General features: G+C 40.5%; 1 protein-coding gene across 4 annotated transcripts in view; it reads right to left on the bottom strand.

The window, feature by feature from the left end:
• The window catches only part of LOC138003800 (anthrax toxin receptor 2-like), a 113,234-nt gene that overhangs the window by 39,186 nt on the left and 56,548 nt on the right, over nucleotides 1-17,500 (bottom strand). For all 4 annotated transcript variants that reach the window (XM_068850042.1, XM_068850041.1, XM_068850043.1 and 1 more), the window contains exons 16-17: nucleotides 15,251-15,283; nucleotides 14,934-15,155 (exon numbers count right to left, since the gene is read on the bottom strand). In XM_068850042.1, coding sequence (XP_068706143.1) covers nucleotides 14,934-15,155; nucleotides 15,251-15,283 — 255 coding nt within the window. The remainder of the gene's footprint in view (nucleotides 1-14,933; nucleotides 15,156-15,250; nucleotides 15,284-17,500) is intronic.

Raw genomic sequence — 17,500 nt, 5'->3', positions numbered from 1 at the left:
AAATATCGGAAAATTTTACATTCGACATGAAAACTTGTCCAACACAGAGCAAACAGAAGAGGCAGAAGAGAGTTTGCCCTTAATGCAATAATCACTTAAATGTCTGATGTTTTGGAAGTAACGTCGAAAAAAAAGCACCTTTAAGCGGGGAGGGGAGGGGGGAGGGGAGTGGATTCGTTGGCCTCAGTGCTATAGGACTCTTGCTCAGAACGGAAACAACTCATAAAAATTCTTTGTTAAATGTCCATTTTCCTAAGTATTAGGCAACCCATTGCCCCAATCTGAAAAGAATGATATTTCCAGATCAGCTAGTTTCTAATCTAGTAATTTGGTCACGTGCTGTCAGTACAATGCGTAACCATCCTGGCATGGAAAAGAAGCAGCGAAATCAACAACTTTTGATCAAGAGCAATTGAACAGTCCGTCTTGAAAGTGTCATGGAGAACAGTACGTGTTCATTTCTTGACATTGTTGGGGGCCATTGCGGTTCTGATACGAAAGACAGGACTGGATCAGTAGAAATGGTTCCATTGCTTAGCTGCAATCGAGACATTTCAAGACACAAGTCATTCTTTTCCATTATCGGAATAGAAAACGAAGCAGAGCTTTTACTGGCGAGAGTGTCAATCTTTGCACCACCCCGAAATGTAGAAAATTGGATTATATGTCCTCAACATCGTGCATCTCTGGGCGTCAGCTGGAAACAGTTCTCCTAAGTGCTCCATACCAGTCAGCCTGTCAATGCACAAAGCAACGTTTGCTAAAAAACCGAAAGCAGAGAGAGGACTGAGCAAATCTGGGTCGCAGATAGTTTTGAAGGAGACAGGAATTTTTCTTCCAGTCGGTGCAGGTCAGTCATGACTTTTTTACGACCATTAGGTTAATGATAAGGTAGAAGAGTGAGCTTTTGATACCCGATTTTATCAGGAACTACAAATGAGCGTTAGCATGATTTTGGAGTATACAGCCTGTACATTTGTAGTAATGCTTACAACGGCAATATATTATAACCAGTCAGCATGGGAGGTCACCAGGCATAGATGAAAAGTAGATGACACGTGTTTGAAAGGGGTTGAAGCAATAGCATTTCACTTTCACAGGAGTGTGTTCTAATTGCCGTAAGCTTCTTAGGGAAGCTGAAAACAAGACCGCGGCCCAGATGCCTGGTATCAAAAGCGAAGTTATTCTCATGGGAAATATGTCACTGGTAAGTGTGAACGATTTTCAGTAATGATTCATTCGGTAAAACGGAAGTTACATTAACTGAGATTTTTTTCCATACTAGACGTTAGAAGAAGCTATATTTATTGGACTTATTATATTGCATACTGGTCCACGAGGGGATTGGTCCCCTTAGCGGTGCAAATTCTGCTAATACGGATCGCTAAGAAATAGTTACAATCGGTAAATTGCTTTTCCAAAACATTTCACAAAAGACAAAAATCTCTTCTTAAGTACAAATATATTTCCTTTATGTCTGGGGAATAATTTCACTTAAAATTTCACGAAAGCAGCCAGGAAAATGCAAATATATGTTTAACTTTGGCGTGCGCGCTTACCGAGAATCGCTGCATTGTTGTAAAGGAGTCATTAAGATAAGAAATTTAATGAACTAACATGTTCGGCCGTATTTGGGAATATTAAGCCCGGTTTACACGACAGAAATTTTTTGGCACGGCTCGGGTGAAATTAGCACGGGTCCCAAAAAAAAAAGTTAGAAAAAAAAGGTTCCGCTCGGATAAAATTTGCAGTGTAAACAACCTGTCAGTACCAAATTTCATCCGTGCCGAAACAAAATTCTTACCCGTGCTGGGACCTTCGGAGAGGTAGTCCGAGCACGGGTAAAAATGGTACGGTTGCTGAAAAAATAGGCACGGTTCGGATAGAACATGTAGTGTAAACACTTTAAAGGGCCAAATTTGAGCCTCAATTCGTATAGGCTAGCGGTTTTTTTGCGTATATTTCAAGATGGCTGCTCATTCTCCACCAAAATCACGCGAACGTTCTTGATTATAATTGAACTGCGCATGTCTATAAGAGAACTTACCCGGGCCCAAAAATTTTGGCACGGTATTTTTGATACGGGAAAATTGGTGTAGTGTAAACAAAGTTTGCCGAGCTCTTTTTAGGCACCCGTGCCAATTTCACACGAGCCGTGCCGAAAATTTTCTGTAGTATAAACCGGGCTTTAGTCGAGTTATTTTTTTGCAAGTTTATGGACCGAGCCCCAAACTTCCCAAAAATAAATTGACCTTCCCAATAAAGGCCTCACGCTAGTTCAATGACATGTATTAATTAAGCAAGTTTTCAATCATACATTTATTGCAGGAAAATTCTATCGGGGCTTCCCCAGTGGCGCAAAGTACACCGGCTTCCCTGTATTTTGGTTCCAACGTCCAGACGCCAGGGGGAAGCTTGTATCTGCCTTTAGAGTCCAGCCTTGACGTAACAAGGGATTCCCGCAGCACGAGGCTCGATGACTCTACGCCTCTGACCAAACTGAACGAATTCTTAAACACCAGGGATGTTAGCCCAGTTAGGCATACTGTAACTGTTCCATGGGATGAAGCGAGTGAAAGAACACGTCGTCGCCATCGAAGGCAAGGCACAACAGGCAGTAGGCGCTGTCTTGGAGGAAGTTGCGCCCAAACAATCAGAAAAGTTGTGGTATTCCCTTGTTCCATCTTTGAATCAACAATTCTCCAGTGACAGTGAAAGCGAGGAGAAGGATGTGGATAACATGCTCATGAATGCCCTTACAGAGTGCTGCAGTAATGCGAGTGCTTGGGACACCCGGCGGCAGATTCTTTCGATAATGGCGGACAAGGTCACCAAACTCTGAAGAAATGGATACCTGATCTTACTAGATACAGATTCAGTACTGCAAGAAAGCATACAATGCTTCATGGGAGAGGTGTTCCACCACCACAGACAGCCCACACAAAATTGTTCGTGTCAGTCACACAGGTGGACCACTTTTTGGATTTCATTACTAGTCCTCACGTAATCCAGGATTTGCCATTCGGTGAGAAAACCATCACATTGTCAACAAATGAGGTTGTGACAGTTCCCAACGTTATTCGTATGTTAATCCCAGAGTCCATCGTAAAGCAATACCTTGCATATGCAGAGGAATCCAATTTTACCCCTCTCAACCGCAGGACTCTGTTAAACATCCTTTCTGTTTGTGCAGCCTCCACAAGAAAGTCGTTACAAGGTCTAGACTATATTAGTTCGGCAGGAGCTCAGGCCTTTGAGGATCTCACCGATGTAGCAAAACGCTTGGGAGAGCATCTAATGGGAATGACTTGGGCTAAAGAACAACGAGAACGCCTCATGTCTGCTAAGCAGTATCTGCAAAGTGACTACAAGGTAAGAGGGTATTGAATAAGGTGTGCTGAAAAGCCTGCAATTTTTATTTATAGGCTTCTGTTTTTCATTAATTGACCCCTAAACCATCCAACTAGCTTGTGTAGCAGACGCTGTATTATTTTGACGTGATTTCTGACAAAGCCAGGCTAGAGGCTTGCATAAGACCAAACGAAATCAGACAACGCAGGCAGCAACAAGCTCGTTCCCAGGGAATTTCCCTTAGAGACTGAGAAGCCCTGGAAACCAGGTCGAGGCTGCATTCACAACGCCCATCCACCTCTGACTCCTTGAAAATCACCCCCATGAATGAATCAATAATTAAAACAAAAATACAATCAATCAGTAGGTAAAGACGATAATTGATGATCTAGTCTTGAGCTTGTCCTGCGTTTGTGAGAAAGAGGGAATCAAGATGCGATACACTAACTGCTATTAGCTGCTTCTGTTAGAGGAAGAAATGAATAAAATAAATAATGAATTTTATAACATGGCCGGTGCATGTGTCCAAAGAATCATGTGTCGCAGACCACCGCCGGCAGTACGCCTTGAGTGACCCCAGAGATCGGGATTTCCAGGTTCTTTGTGACCACCAACATACAGATCAATGTAACCGCTGTGACGCGATGACAGAAGCTCTTTTAGACATAAAAAATGCCCTCGCAATGATGACAGAAGAGAACATCGGCGCAGATGCCAAGGAAGAATTAACCTTTATTGCTGACCAAGCGATTTCCAACATTCAAGCTTGGAAAGCTCATCTTTTACGCAGCCTCAATCAGGATCAGGCGCGTCTTAATGTTATAGACGAGCTAGATGAATGAAGTGTACTTCTGGTTGAAGACTGGGCAATGAAGTTCTTGCCGCGCAAGTACCGTGAAAGCCAGCACGACTGGTTCGGTAAACGTGGCCTTTCTTGGCACGTTACTGTGGCCACGCGTAAGATGGTGGCTACTGAGCAACTACAGATGGTGACGTTTGTTCATGTATTTCAGTCATGCAGCCAAGACAGCAACGCTGTATTAGCGATCATGGAAGATGTCATCGGTAAACTTAAGGCAATTATGCCAACTCTGAAAACCGTCATTTACAGACAAGACAACGCTGGGTGCTACCGAAGCGGATCAACGATAATCAGCGCCTCGAAAGCCAGTCAATTCCACGGAGTGACATTAAAACGACTTGACTTTTCAGATCCCCAAGCTGGAAAAGGTGCATGCGACGTCGGAATGTACACCGACGACCTCATTGACCCTAAGACAAAACAATACCTGATACAACCTGACGCAAAACCAGGACGTTTCTACATCCTTCCCAAAGTACACAAGCCCGGTAACCCAGACGTTTGTTCATGTATTTCAGTCATGCAGCCAAGACAGCAACGCTGTGTTAGCGATCATGGAAGATGTCATCGGTAAACTTAAGGCAATTATGCCAACTCTGAAAACCGTCATTTACAGACAAGACAACGCTGGGTGCTACCGAGGCGGATCAACGATAATCAGCGCCTCGAAAGCCAGTCAATTCCACGGAGTGACATTAAAACGACTTGACTTTTCAGATCCCTAAGCTGGAAAAGGTGCATGCGACAGGAAGGCGGCAACCATCAAGGCCCATATGAGAATTTACCTCAATGAGGGTAACGACATCGAGAATGCTTCTCAAATGGTTGACGCTATGAGGTCGTCGGGAGGTGTATCCGGTCTTCACGTCACATTGTGCGCAATGGCAAACCCAAGAACCTCTACCAATGTCAAGTTTGATGGCGTAAGCGGGGTGTCGAACGTCGAATATGGCGAAGATTGTATTACAACATGGAAGGCATATGGTATTGGACCTGGTAAGACCGTCAAACTAAGCAAATTTATCAGGAGTAACAACGAAACTCCAATTCTAAGGCTATCTAGATGCGCGGAAGACGTAGTGGAAGATAAGTTTACCTCCCTCAAGTGTCGAGCGACCAAACCTGAGACGATGTCAGGTTCAGACGAGTCACCGGATGATACAGCTTCTTCCCAGTTATTTTTATGTCCTGAAGAGGGCTGCATGAAGTCCTACCAGCGGTTTCCTTCTTTGCAACATCACTTGGATTGCGGAAAGCACGAACGCAAACTGGAACGTGAGACCTTGCCAGACAAAGCTGTTCATGGCTATGCAGCTAGACTGGAAAAGCAAACTGCAAGTGTTCCCCAACTGCAGCAGTGCTCCGAAAGTCGTACAGCACCAAATCGGTCTCTCCTTCCTATGGGATGGGCCCGCGATTTACCGACAAGCAAAAGAACTATCTACTGAGCAAGTTCCTTATCGGAGAGCAAACAGGCAAAAAATTGAACGCTTCTTTAGTTGCCCGCTCAATGATGAGCGCAAGAGATGAAAATGGTGACCGCTTGTTTACCAGCAATGAACTCTTGACAGGCCAGCAGATCGCGAGCTACTTTTCCCGTCTGGCATCTAAGCGTGCGCTCCAAAGCAGCCACTCCTCCCAAAGTGAGTCTGATGACGAAATCGCAGAAGCTGAAATGGTTTTAAGCGACTTGAGGGGAGAAGTTTTTGAACACGTCCAACCTCTCCATCCCATCAGCTTCGAACAGTACAATTTATGTGAACTGATGGCTCAAGCCAAACTGTCAACATTCGCGATTTCAATGCTTAACAAAATATGCGACCACTTTGAAATCCCCACAGGTGATATAAAGGGAAGAAAGAAAGCGCCCTACCTGAGTCGAATTGAAGAGTTTTTGAAGAAATGTAGGTGTTGTTCACCATAATTACATGTATCTCTTTTTCGTTTTGTATAATGGGGTATCATGTAGAGAATTTTAAAGCATAAACGTGACGCGGTCACACTGGGGCTGCAAAATTCCAATAAAATAGAAAAGAACGGTTTTGTGATGCAAAAGCAAGTAAAAATTAGCAGTACAAACGAAGGCCGTTTCGGAGTCGTTATGACACCATTTTCAAGATGAAAGAAACTGTCAGAACAAAATTAACATAATAAAATAATTAATTACATGTAATTTCACGCAAATAGTTTCGCCCGGATTGAGTCAGATTGGACATTTAGGGTGCGTTCGATTGGCCCTATTCCGGAATAAGAATACGTGGAGTGATGATTTAAAACCGTATGTCTGGCACTTTTAAAACAACAAGGATAATAAATGTATTTTTAAAATAGCGTTTTAGCAAGTGTTTGATAATTTTAATGTGAACCTCCGTAAAAACGAAGGATTTCTAACTTCTATTCCATGTATGCCTATTCCGGAATACGGTCAATCGAACGCGCCCTTAGAGGAGGGAGTGAATGCCCGTACGAACAGCGCAACGCTCTTGCAGCGCTGCGCAACTTCATATTTTAGGTTGCACAGTGTTTATGCGTCCTTTATGCGACGTTCATGCATTCAACAAGCTTCAGAAGCAGAATATCGAGCGCTGCAGAAAGGTTGCAATGCCTAACAACGAAAAAGCAATGGTAAAGCAGCGCTGTATATCGTTGCTTAAAAGCTGCGACTGAAAAATACTTTCGAGGAAAAGTTTGGAATGTTTAAGAGCGACAAAGCAATTCTCACGCAGCGCTGTACATCGTTGCTCAAATGCTTCGACTAAAAGATCAATCGTATGTAAAAGTTTGCAGTGTTTAGCAACGTAAAAGCAACGCTTAATAAGCAGCTTTGTGCATCTTAATTTCCCTTAACGTCAGGGCTATACATGTAACTGAAAGATATCTATAATCAACGGCTGCATACGTACGTAAGGTATATCCAGTCTTGAAGGTTATAAAACTTCGACAACTCAAGTCACAAATACATTCTCATTAAAATGTTGTATTCCGTAGAAAATTGCGATTTCAAACCTCGTACTATATGGCCGGAGCTTACATATAAGCCCATCATGTTGATCGATACAAAAAGGTTTCAATGTCAAGGGAAATCGACGCCAGCAATGCACACCACGATTATTTCGCATTTTCGGTCCGAATGGAGCGATAGTTTTAGCGACCCCCTTCAGCGACCCGCGATAAGACTTACGATTGGTCACCATTGTGCCCATTGACCAATCGCGGGTCGCTAAGCGATCTTCCAACGGTTTGGATAAAAAGAGTTGCGAACAAAGCATCATTTGATGGCTCTCAAAGCAAATGTTTGCAGAGTTTGGCGGCCCTTAAATCCTTCTCAGTGTACAAGAGGCTCAAATAAAGAAGACGAATGGGTAGCAGAGGAATCGTCCGTGATCTACGTGGAATTTCGAGGCAATCGAAGCCTTGGGAACGAATTTATGGCCTTTTTCCTTGAATGATTCCGTTCGGCAACTTCGTCTCTGTGCCCAACCTTGGGAAAGAAGAGGAACCAAAAACCACCTAAATCGCTCTAAATCGACCCAGAAACCGTACCAGAATCAAATAAATATAAGACTGAAGCAAGGTAACGTGTTTTTTTTATTTTAAATCGTCAGTAGTTTTCAGAACTTCGAGGAAAACCGTTTTACCGATACAAATCCTTATATTTCTACTCTCGCATAATATAGCACTGTAAGGATACTCATATATCGAGCTTGGGCTACCTATAGAGACACATGGAATGATCAGAGAACTGCAATGTATTAAATCAGATAGCTGTGTGAACAATATCATCTTTCGTGACGGGTTTAAAGAATCCTGCTCGCATCATGATCAGTTAAATGACCCCGTTAATGTAACAACGCAGCAGTGAAGAAACTCTTTGGGTAGAATATTTTTGTACATTATACAGCTCATTATATAGCTTGCCTGTAACTCCTCCGCTATGCAAAATAAATTTAATTGATACTCTTGATACTTTTGCTTGTACCCATTTTTCGATTGATCGGCTTGTTGTTGGTGGCCATTAAATTAAAAGGCTTCTCAAGGTACCTTTTCTTAGACCAAGAAAACCTCTCGCATCACGCGACATCCTCCCTGCAGCGTTAAAGCAACGCGAAGCTATTAAAGCAGCTATCTTGCAACACATCTGCAACGAAAGGGTCGCTAATGCATCACTGATGCAGCGACCATTCAGAAGTCCTGCAGTGCTTAGCAAACAGTCTCCTCGAGCAGCGTTGGTGAGTCGCAAAAGCAGCGCTACTAAACGGTTGTTTGTTTCAAGTGCAGCACGTCCTGCTGCAGCGCTTAAGTGACTTTGAGATGTCTTTGAGATGTCTTACGCGCAGTCATTTTTCGAAACTCCCGCAGTGCTATCGATGCAGCCATCATGCAACCTTTCTGCAGATATAAGGGCAACGCTGGTCAGTCGCTAAAGCAGCGCTGCGTAAAGGTCGTACGTTTCGTACGGGTGGGCTTAACCGACTAGCGACAAAGGGCTAGAAAATATTACTGACTACCGACAAAACGAGGGAAAAATTACCGACTAGCGACAAAAAGATTAACTGGGATTTACCGACAACCGATAAAGGTCGAAATTTTTAACCGACAAAGTAATAAGATTTTAACCGACAACCGACATGTGGACCCCCTGCATTCAGACCCTCTTAGAGATGGTGACAAGTCTCTATTAAATAAGTAACATTTCATGTACTAAACAATCAAAGACGGAAAACTGTTTGGCAAGGTCCGGTTCTTGTGTTTATCCACACACTGGTGTAAATGCCGCAGTGTATACCCGACATAACTTGCACCGAACAAGTCCCGTTTAAAGACTAGAAGCTGCTGACTTACAAAAGATGGATTTTGCTCTTGCACTTTAAGCACTTGCGGCTAATTAGAGCTTCGTCACCATCTCCAGTGCCTAATCAGACTCAATCCGGGCGAAACTACATGCGTGAAATTACATGTAATAGATCTTTCCCGCATTTCAACAAACAATGGTACCGAGTCGAGGTCAGGGTGGACAAACTTACAGCAAATGTGTGAAGATGTCCACCCCAACCTCGTTCTGGTACTATTGTTCGAATGCACTGAAGTGGAATGCGAGAAAGGTCTATTAATTATTTTATTATGTTAGTCTTCTTCGACAGTTAACTTCCTATCTTTCAACTTGAAAATGGCGTCATAAAAACTCCGAAACGTGGTTCATTCTTATCGCTAATTTTTACTTGCTTGAAAAACAGAAGGGATATTGGAAAATGCTAGTGGCAAGCTCCCCGAGCTAAGATCTATATTAACTTATCAACTTATCGACATTTACTTACGTCCACACATGGTATTTAAAATGAAAATAGTCGCCATCGAAAAGGATGGAAGAAAAAAATTTGTTGTGGTATTAGCAAGAGTTTCCTGGTCTTGAAGGCTGTGCATTACAGCCGTTTATCAAGGAGCGTCACGGACTGACGTTACCCTAACTTGAAGTCGTGACCCTTGACCAAATGAGCCGTTTAGTTACTTCTGGACTGCAGCATCAAATGGACAATAGCTGTCAACAGCTGGACGGTATGTAAAAGTAAGTCATCGTTTTTAAGCTGTGAAGTAGAGTTTAGTGCAATAACTTCATTCAAAACCTGTGTTTTCGGCTTAGATAAGTATTTTCGCGTGAGAATCAAGAAAACGGGAATATGCAAATGAGATTAAATTTCAATGAAATTGCGCAGATTTCGAAGGCGTTTTATAAAGCGCTCGCTTAAAAACCCAGACCGATTTTTATATGCTGTTTAAGGAGAGCATTTAGACACCGTCGTTATAAATATAATATGAACTCCATTGAGCACTGGCCACATATAAAAAAATCGCATTATAATTATAAGGTGAAACTAGATTTGTGGAGTCTGCCGTGAAACCCTATCAAGTATTGTGCTTTCTTGAAGCAAGAAACGTCATCTACAACTAAAAAGTAGGCATAAATAAACTGCCAAATATTCCTTCTTTTAAATTAGTTAGTTTTTTTCCTGATGATTTGGGCTTTACTACTTACGCAAAGACATTTACGCGAATGCCAATTTGTGCTAATTAATTCTGCTATTTTTCGCGAGCGGGAGTGCAAAAATCGATTTTCTTAAATAATTCGAAAATCCAGCCGTATTTTTAGAAAGACAACCCGAAACCTTTGAAAACTTGTTAATACCTCTTTAGAAATCGAAAATAAAGATTGGTTTCATTTTTGACCGTGGCCGCGATTTTATAATTTTGCTCGATATTTCTGTGCATTCGCTCTTTGGGGGGGGGGGGGGGGGGGTTGAATGGTTTGTGGTACTTTAATTTACATTTGTACCGACAGTATTAGATCAGAATCCTCTTCTGTTTGAGTTGTTAACAGGAACAATTCAGAATCAGGGTTGCAAAGAAAGAGCTGAAGAAATTGAGTTACTCATGAATTTTGATGCTGAGTTAATATTCAAAGTTTACAAAATACAACGCATTTTTTCCATTTTGTTGTGGTATTCACTGTTGGGTTTTCAAAATGTGGTCATTTTTAGGAAACCCACCATCTAGATGTGGTCATATTTAGATGGTCAGTGAAAACTACAACAACTGAAAACTGATAGTCATGTCTAGAAGTTTCTTGTATCGATAATCATTAGGAATTAATGTACGGGTAGGCAATGTTCTGGTATTGCAACCCTGATTTTGGGAAATCCACAAGATACTATTTTACAAGTTTATTTATCATCAACAAAGTGACTGAATTAAGGCACCCTAATTCTGCTTGTTGGCCCAAAAAAAATAATAAATAAATAAATAAATAAACCATTGTGGATGAAAACACATGGTCAGAGTTTCTATAACCGAATAAGATAAGGCTGACCAACAAGATTTCAGGTTAATTGGCCCAATTTGCTGTGATGATTTTTTGACTATTTAAATTTTCTTTTTTTTTGGGGGGGGGGGGGGGGGAGGGGGGGTTGAATGGTTTGTGGTACTTTAATTTACGTTTGTACAGACAGTATTAGATCAGAATCCTCTTCTGTCTGAGTTGTTAACGGGAACAATTCAGAATCAGGGTTGCAAAGAAAGAGCTGAAAAAATTGAGTTACTCATGAATTTTGATGCTGAATTAATATTCAAAGTTTTACAAAATACAACGCATTTTTTCCATTTGTTGTGGTATTCACTGTTGGGTTTTCAAAATGTGGTCATTTTTAGGAAACCCACCATCAAGATGTGGTCATCTTTAGGTGGTCAGTGAAAACAACAGCATCTAAAAACTGCTGGTGACAACTAAAAATTTCTTGAATCGATAATCTTGGAGAGTTCAGGCAATATATCCCAACACTGTAATTTGAAATTCACAGAAATTGATGTAAGTATTTTAATTTGCTTGCTTTCTTTGTGGCAAATAGTGGCTGAAGTTGGGTACCCTGTCTCGTTTTGTCTATATACTATGGACAAACAGGTTGGATCAACTGTGACAATAATGATAATGGTAATAGTGATAAACCTTTATTTACCCTTGGTGATCAACAGTAAAACTACCAAAATGGCATAAAGCGGCCCAACAGATTTCATTTCAGCTACATAAAGAACAAACTTTGCTAAAACGGTTTTTCCACCTCTTTCTCTAGTTAATCATGTATTTGCCTAATTATATTTCTGATCAGTTGATATTCATTTCACTTCAGTGGTATTTCATCGTACCCTCCAGTTATTATTATTCAGTCGGTAAAGACTAATGACAAACATCAGTTCAATTGGACCACCTCTTGTTATTGTAACAGTTAAGATTTTTAATTTACCATGGAAGCAAAATAAGTCAAAAGTGTAGCATATGTCATGACCACAGCGCTTTCGAACGTAATGCAAACGTTATGTAAATCACCATATTTGCTCCCTGGCAAGTATGAATTTGTATATGCTGCAAATGTGCAAATTTAGGATAGTAAAATTTGTAGCACTTTATTATTTTTTCGCGTACAGTAAATACTAGTAAATTAGATGCAAATGTACTTTTTCGGTATCCCTGAAAAATATGAGCAAACATTGCTGCAAACTATTGTTTTTGCAACCTTTTTGGTCTGCATTTGCAGTCAAGTCGAACTGCTATCTTTGCAAAGAAAGTAAATTTGAGCAAATTTGCAGAAATATTAAAGATTTGCACATGTGGCAAATATTAAGAAAATTTGCATCAAACCATTACATTTACTTTACGTTTGTCCATAAATTCCTCAAAAACAAACATACAAATTTGTCTGCACTTTACCCGTCAGTGCAAATTTAATACAAATTTACAGCCCCAAATTTACCACACATTTGCTCAACTCGCAAACATTGGTAAATCCGTTTTTTCGTCCAGTGTGACAAGCACAAAAGCAGGAGAAATGGTTAATGAATATGAAGTTTGTTACTATCTGATTGTTTTTGGGTTAGAGTAAAGGGATATACTGTCACGTAAATGATGTAAATTCATGACACTCAAAATTCGCAAAAAGCGCGAGGTTCATGTAAACAATCTTCGTACTAGCAAGTCGTAGCAATAAATTGGATTAGCCAGGAAGTTAAAGAAATATTGTTGGCTTCCCAAATAAATTTCCTCTTACAATACAATGACAAAATCACTTCTCGCATATCACATTTCAACGCTCGTATGCAAATTTGTTAACTCATTTTCACCCCGTCCATATTCCCGCGACATCTTTCTTCTTTCAAATACATTGTATTAACAAAAATATTATTTCTCGTCAAGTGTTGCATCTTTTAAGTTCAAGTAACCGCTAAAAATAAAGATTTTTTTCACGATCTATCCGTACATATATTTTCATAATTTAATTAATTTTAATATTCTCTGTCAAAATTTGCGCAACAGTCAAATCACAAAAATAGCAACGCACGTAACAAATTTAGTTGCATGTACCTCTTCGTCGAATTCTCATGCTTAACACAGGAATCTTTAGTTATTGTGAAAATCTTTCTATATTCGTTAGCAATCATCCTTTAAAATTTCCGAGAAATCGACCGGTCCGCGAATATTTTACGAGTTTTTTCCAATGGGATGTCAAAAGGCCAAGTGAATGTTATGCAAGTTTGGGTGATCAAGTTGCGCGTGTGACCCGTTATAAATATTTTTGTCACAAAATGTTCCCGAATCGTCAAGTATCACCACAGAAGACAAGAGCATCATTTTAAAAGCTTAAAAAGTAGGTTCTGGAGGTAATTTTGAGAGTGGAAATTAAGTTTACGGCCGACAAGAATAACAAGAATAACAGAATAAGAATAACAGAAAGACGCTGACCTTATTTTGACACGAAAATGCTTTACTATTGCCATAAAAACTATCCAGTTAAGCTCGCATATTACACAACATGATGAATTCATAAAGGCCACCTTTTCCAGCAAAATATTTTTTGAAACAAACAACATATTAATTTGCTATTACAGGCAAAAACCCTTCCTATTTCATTACGTTCGTAAAGACAAGAAACTCAATTGTATCAAATTACACTCCGTGTCAAAATGCAACTAAAGAAATTTCCCACCAGTCTTCAGCATCAAACCCTTTAATGGAAAACCCTTCACTTGAATTATCAAAATGGGCAACAAGCTTTCTTTCAAATAATTTTTGAATAACAAGAATTAGTGAAATTTCCAATTGTTACCGGAAGACTGTGCAGAATTGAGTACAACAAATACAAATAAGCCAGACAACAGAGATCATACAACCAAGTTGTTCAATTCCTTCTCTGTCTTTGTTAAGCCCTTAAGTTACTAGTGAATTTTCCATTTGGTTTCAGTGTTGTACAAAACACCACACTTGTACAATATTAGAACTACAGCTCACTTTAATTACGGCTCGACGAGCGACATATTGTTGTCAAAGTCCATTGCTCGTCCCTTTTAAGATTCCAGAAATTTTTTTCACCGTTTGTCTCGTTTATCCAATTACGTTCCATTCTTTAGCTCCATAAGGGTACATTTTGTTTAAAGATCCTCCAAAACGCCATTTGCGTTTCAATCTTCGATGCCATTGCAGGGTAATGAAATATTCTACTGTGTCAAACCAGAAAAATCCACGGCTTTCTACTACCCCCTGAAATCCTACGAAAATACGCACAGAAGACTCTACGCACAAAGACACCGCAACCCAGTAAAAAACGACGAAATGCAACACAGATTCCGACTGGGTTTGGTAACCCAGTAATTATCCGCTCAAGGCAAGGTGAATATTCGTCTCGGTTTTTATTCACCGATATTTACCGAGCCCCAGGTGAATAATTGTTTTAGTATAATTACCTAGGTGATTATTTGAAAAAAATATGCTTTTTCTTTAAAACAATTAATTTTTTCGTCTGTCACTTTCACAAAACGGCTTGCAGCCATTTTGGAAAAAAACCGCTTAGGTGATTATCACACAATTATCACCTCAAGTGCAACCAACAGCGCAGAGATTTTTCAATACTCACCTATGTAAATATACTAATGCAAAATATTACATTACAGCAGAATATTTTTTTTTCACGTGGGCTGTCATACACACTTGCCCTGGTGGATTAGGTGCACAACCTGATCAAGTGCGAGTCCGGACATGTACAGTTCAAGTTGTTTTATTTTTCTTTAGTGAGTTTTTACCCCTGGCACGTGACGCATTCCCCTCCAATCGAAAAACGTATTTGAATTTAGAGTTATAACAAATCAATTCAATTGCCATCACTTGACTAAAGTATTTACATACCTTTTTTGCACGGTTTTGCTTTGCTCTTTGGCCATCTTGGTGCTATGGCCTTACCCATACATAGAACAGATACATTGCAGTGTTCAACGAAGTAAGGGGAGTGAGATTGATTCCCCTCCGTCACTAAGCCTATTGGTAGATATCTGTCAGGGAATGTATCATTTGGTAGCGTGTCGCAGTCATTGTGCCGTTGAGCGCCGCCTCCACCACCGTGAGAGCATACTGAGGATGCAAACCGGGAAAATAATATATTTGTAAGATTGACTCGGAAATGTGAGAGAAAGGTGAAATAATGTTGAAGAGTGTTTAAGTCTTACCGAGATTCCAATCAAAACATCTTCTTTTAACATCTGAAAGAGAGGTACCAGAAGTCCTCCTTAGCTAAGGCTCTGATGTTTCCAACCCCACCCCCTCCCCCCTCCTATTTAAAGTCTACCCAAACCTTGTTTCCTATATTTGTGGGCAAGCATGTTGGAGAGCATGAATCCGGGATGTTCTCACATGCTTATGTGTTCTCATATTTGAGCATAGCGCCCGCCGGTAACCTGGGGATGAGGATACCCCAGGAATGAAGAAACGTTGCTCGATGTTATCTTGGATGTTAGAAAGTCGGCTGAACGTCGCATACTTTTGTTGTGTTCAAAAAAATAAAAGGGGAATTGGTTTGATCAAAAAAAGAATCATGCACAGTGTTCATGTGGCGAAAAATCTTTGCTTAAGGCCATTCAACGCATAAGCACGTGTCTAACTTCGCTACCCAATACTGAAATGTTGGGCAATTCATTACAAATGCAGGAAACGCGATGCGCCCTCTAATTTGATATACACCACGAAGGCATGCGCATTATAACAGAGTTTATGGTCAAAACTCGATAAAAGCGTAACCTCTAAACAACATTATCGCATACAAATCGTTTTTAAAATCCCCTTTTTCGCGATTTCAGGTGAATCTAGAACAAACGTTAAGCCGAAATTGATGTGAGTAACAACACGAAGTCTTCCTTGGCCATCCGTCGCCAAAAGCACGTATAAATATTCGATCTGTGCATAAGCAATCTCGTTTATTGCTATTTTTACAATTCTTCGGAATCTCACCTTCAAGCGCTAAGCACCAAACTGCGTTTCCCGAACATAACCTGGAAGATCGATTCCGCCCCCTGAGTTCACAGCTTCTAGTTCACAGCTTCAAATTTACCATTATGATATATCTTTTTAGAGGCTCTTCAGTACAAAGAATCATGCAGATTCCATCGTTTTCCATCGGCGTCGAATGTACCATAGGAACCAAAGATGCTGATTGGTAGGTTATGTCACCCATCAATTGATTTGGGGTCGGAAGTTTTATCGATGGAAGCCAAAACGCGGGGCCGTTGGCACTTGTAGATGAGATTCCGCAGAATTATGAAAATCGCAGATGCCATCTAACCATTTTATTTTATTTGATAATTATTTGCCGAAGGCGAGGAGGATATTCGTCTCGGTTTTTATTCACCGATATTTACTGAGCCAGGGGTGAATAATTGTTTTAGTATAATTACATAGGTGATGATTTGAAAAAATACGCTTTTTCTTTAAAACAATTAATTTTTTTGTCTGTCACTTCGACAAAACGGCTTGCGGCCATTTTGAAAAAAAACGCTTAGGTCATTATCACACAATCATCACTCCAAGTGCAACCAATCAGCGCAGAGATTTTTCAATACTCACCTGTGTAAATATTCTAATACAAAATATTACATGACAGCAGAATACTTTTTGTTCACTTGCCAGGGTGGATTAGGTGCACTATTTTTAAGATTGAACTAGTGAGCAGCACGTCTGCGAACTCAAAGAGTTGTAAAATGATTTACTTTATCCTACGCGTTTCGTGTGACTAACGCACACTTCATCAGGGATGTTTTACAATACAACACAAGGGACCTGTATATATATATACCTACATAAGAGAGATATTTTTACATTACGTAAAACCGCACCTACAATAGCGTATTTGCATGTAGGAAACAGGCGGAGAGGTGTGCAAGGAGTAACATATTTTGTGCCTTACATAATTTTGGGGCCCACAGTTTGATTCTACAATCAAATCTAATCTTAGAAAGAAAGTCGGTGCATATCAAGACAGCAAAAAGTCTCATGCCGCCCTCCTGACAAGAATCAAGGTGTTGGAGCACCGTACGTCTGAAGGCACGATCCCCAAAGGCCTTCGAATTCGAAGCGTTAAAGCCAAAGGCAATAACAAAATTCTGCAAGCGAAATTTGACGACATAATTCGTGAGGCAGAACTCAAGCTGTTGGACGCTGCTATTGATAGCCTCCGCCGTGATGTGGAAGCTAACCAGGACGCGCTCAGAGAGAGAGAAGCAGACATCGATGGTACCATTGCCCATTGGAGAGCCCACCTAGTTCAAATTAAAGATATCACTTCAGAGCAGGCGGATAATCTCGTCCAAATGGGAATGTTATTTGGAGAAAACCTCTCCTCAGACAACGCAGTCGTTCGGGCTTCGAGAGCATTACAAGCGGAATTTCTCTCAAGGAAAGTAAACTGCGAGAAAGTATGGACTTGA

The sequence above is a fragment of the Montipora foliosa genome, chromosome 5, assembly GCF_036669935.1.
Source record: "Montipora foliosa isolate CH-2021 chromosome 5, ASM3666993v2, whole genome shotgun sequence".
In the NCBI taxonomy this organism is placed as follows: Eukaryota; Metazoa; Cnidaria; class Anthozoa; order Scleractinia; family Acroporidae; genus Montipora; species Montipora foliosa.
This window is presented reverse-complemented; position numbering and strand designations above follow the sequence as displayed.